This window comes from Frankliniella occidentalis, unplaced genomic scaffold (genome assembly GCF_000697945.3).
Source record: "Frankliniella occidentalis isolate FOCC.00 unplaced genomic scaffold, Focc_3.1 Scaffold21, whole genome shotgun sequence".
Taxonomy (NCBI): Eukaryota; Metazoa; Arthropoda; class Insecta; order Thysanoptera; family Thripidae; genus Frankliniella; species Frankliniella occidentalis.
This window is the reverse complement of record NW_026267151.1, coordinates 1,208,419-1,211,285: the sequence shown is the minus strand read 5'-3', so window position 1 is coordinate 1,211,285 and position 2,867 is coordinate 1,208,419. Positions and strand designations below refer to the sequence as shown.

Genomic DNA, 2,867 nt, shown 5'->3' with positions numbered 1-2,867 from the left:
AACAACAAAAACAACAAAACAATAACAAACAACAAGAAAAACAACAACAACTGAATAATTGCGGGATTTTTTGAAAGAACTTGACACAAATGTGAAAAAGGGAAGAATAAGAATAATTGTTAATGAAAGGTTTCAAAACAAATCCAGGATATACGACCCTTTGTGTTAGAGCGTCAGCCAAAGGTGACACCTCGGGTGCGCTCTAATGGGCGGCTACAGCAAAAGCAAACCCAGGCGTCACCTTTGGCTAGCCGGACTATAGTTTCCATGGCCCACGGCTACCTCGCCCAAGAGTCCCCTCGGCACTCATCCGCGCTGCAAAGATTCACTGCCATCCCGCTCTACAAAGTACCGTTTATAGGCAGCCTCTCCGGCATCTGAGTCGGGTTGGCTGCCTACCCACCGGGGCAAGCCTTACGCGCCAAGGCGACGGGCCGAAGTCGCGGAGTACTCTCGCCTACTAAAGAGACAAACGCATACAAACACAACTCGTCCATTACGCCTATCAACGGCTGACGGATAACAAAGATCTTTCCACCTTCTTCCTTCGTCACGCAAAGCTGGTCACTGTCACGCTCCCTCGTCACGTTGTGCAGGGGAACCGAGGAACGTCCCCCGGTCGGGAACGGTGCCGTAGGGTACGTTCCCCCCGTTACCCCCAGTACCCTTAACACCCCTAATATCCTGACATCTTATAACATTTTATCACATTTCCGAAGTAAAATAAGCCTAGGTACCAGGGGTACCGGGGGTACCGGGCAACGTACCCCAGGAGAGCACCGCTTCCGACCGAGGGACGTTCCTCAGTTCCCCCTGTGACGCGGGGCTGTCACGGCCCGTCACCGCTCTCTATTTCATTGGTGCATTTAGTTACGACCTAGTTTGTAGCTACAACCAACACGGCCACATGCAACTTTATCAGCACCCATTTTAGAAATAAGTTCACTCGGCATCGTAAATGCAAACGACCCTACCCGACAAAAAAATAAAAAATGAAAAAAAAAATATGGGGGAGGACGTCCCTTACCTCAACCCGGCCCGCCCCCGCAGTCGTTGACGACTTCTGTGATCGCGGGAACTGCCGCCTCCAACCATTATGTTATCAGCAGAACAGAAGGGTGTGATCGACTTGATAATATTTTTGTTCGCCTGATCAGATTTTGATTTAAGTTCTTGATCAAATGTTTGGTTGGCTTCAGGGAATAAATTTTCATAGATCCCACAATGTCTTGGTTTAAATCACTAAGGAAAGCGTCAGTTTGCTGGGTTTGAAAACTTCGAAAACGCACTCAGCTTTTGTTGGATTTAAAGAGGTCAGACTAAAATTAGGTGAAACAAAATACAGGTTGGTCAAAATTTTTTACAATTTTTCGGGGAACCGTCATTTTTGGGATGTTGGGCTCGAACAGGTCGTACAAATGGCATAGACCCGGCGCCCCCGTGAGTGGGACGGTGGTGGTCGGTGACACTTCCACCGGGAGAAAACGCCCATGGGACGCGAGGGGTCCGGCGCCACCTTGCCTGTTTTGGCGGTGCAGAGCCACCGGGCCGATCTCCGGGGATCTCGGACACCGCGCCCTACCCCGCAGCGCCCTGCCCTACCCCGCCTCACGCCCGCCGCGCCCCGCCCCGTCTCGTCGGCGGCGTGGCAGGACGGCAGCGGGTCCTGGCCTGGCGGGGCCGCCCGCCGCGCCCGGCTGGCAGATCGCTCGGCTCGGCACAACGGTGCGACGCACCACTCCAGCTAGTCACAGGACACGGGCCCGCAGCACCACACCGCAGGACTACTTCACCATGCAGGTGAGTCCGTCGACCTGAAGGCAGCACACTGGCGGGGAGCGTCCACGCAACCCGCAACGGCCTGGGGGCTGCAACCACGGCAGCACTTTACGCACTGATGGTTGAGGCTACGAAAGTCAACGTGCGTGATTCGAACGGTTTACGCCAAACCCTTATGCGTCGTTTTTCTGCCGTATTGCAATGCCCAATAGCTTGCATAAATTAGGTAAATGTTTGGTCTATTTTTGTTGCACGGAAAAATTCTCTTTATGTGCAGTAAAACAAATCTAAGGTCGAAGGTGGCATTAGGGTGCATCGTCTTTGTATTGCATATTCTTCAAACCGACGCGCATTGCATTTTGGCCACACCTGAGTCTAGTCTCTCGTCGAGCCATACTCCTCCAGTCCTTGCTTCATTATTACGATTGTTTTGAGGATAATAATAATTTTGGGTTGGGTGTTCATACGACCGGCGCAAGGTGGCCCCGTTAGGAATACACATTTTGGAGTCGGTCGGTCTTGGAGACGAGCGGAGCGCAGACCGGCTCCAGAGGGTAACGACCTGGCCGCGGCCGCCCCGGTGGGGCCGGTGGGTGCGAAAGATGATTGATTCGAGATCCTCGTCTGATTGTAAGGCTCGCTCGCTTGGCCGCGCCTGAGAGCCTCCACCTACCTCCACCACAACGCAGCGCAACGCTGGCTAGGAAGGAAGCCCGCTGTCGACTTCGGCCAAAATACTTCCGACCGCGAGGGCTGGCTGAGGCCCCCCTGCGTGTCTGTTTGTGTTTTGCGCGTCGCCCTTGGCCTTCGCGTTCGTGGTAGATGCTCTTCTTTGACCCCCCAGCTGGCCCACACCAACCTACCCATCCGACACAGCCCCGCCCCGCCCACGTCGCGTCACCCCACCACCATGTGCAGGATTGCCGGCTAACGGCTCAGTCCGAACGCCTGCTGTACAGCCTGGAATGGGCGGAGCAGGGGAGGGGGCGGTCAATGTGCGAGCGAGACAAAGTCGTGTGCGAAGGATAGAAAAGATGAGGCGGCTTCATCGCACTGGCCTCTCCCTCCCTCCCCCTTCTGTGTCTCAC

The 2,867-nt window shown here is 54.5% G+C and overlaps 1 protein-coding gene across 3 annotated transcripts in view; it reads left to right on the top strand.

The window, feature by feature from the left end:
* The first annotated feature begins 1,666 nt into the window (after positions 1 to 1,666).
* LOC113204505 (uncharacterized) overlaps positions 1,667 to 2,867 on the top strand; it is a 13,634-nt gene continuing 12,433 nt past the window's right edge. For all 3 annotated transcript variants that reach the window (XM_052264739.1, XM_026419694.2, XM_052264738.1), the window contains exon 1: positions 1,667 to 1,800. In XM_052264739.1, coding sequence (XP_052120699.1) covers positions 1,795 to 1,800 — 6 coding nt within the window. In that variant the 5' untranslated portion in view covers positions 1,667 to 1,794. The remainder of the gene's footprint in view (positions 1,801 to 2,867) is intronic.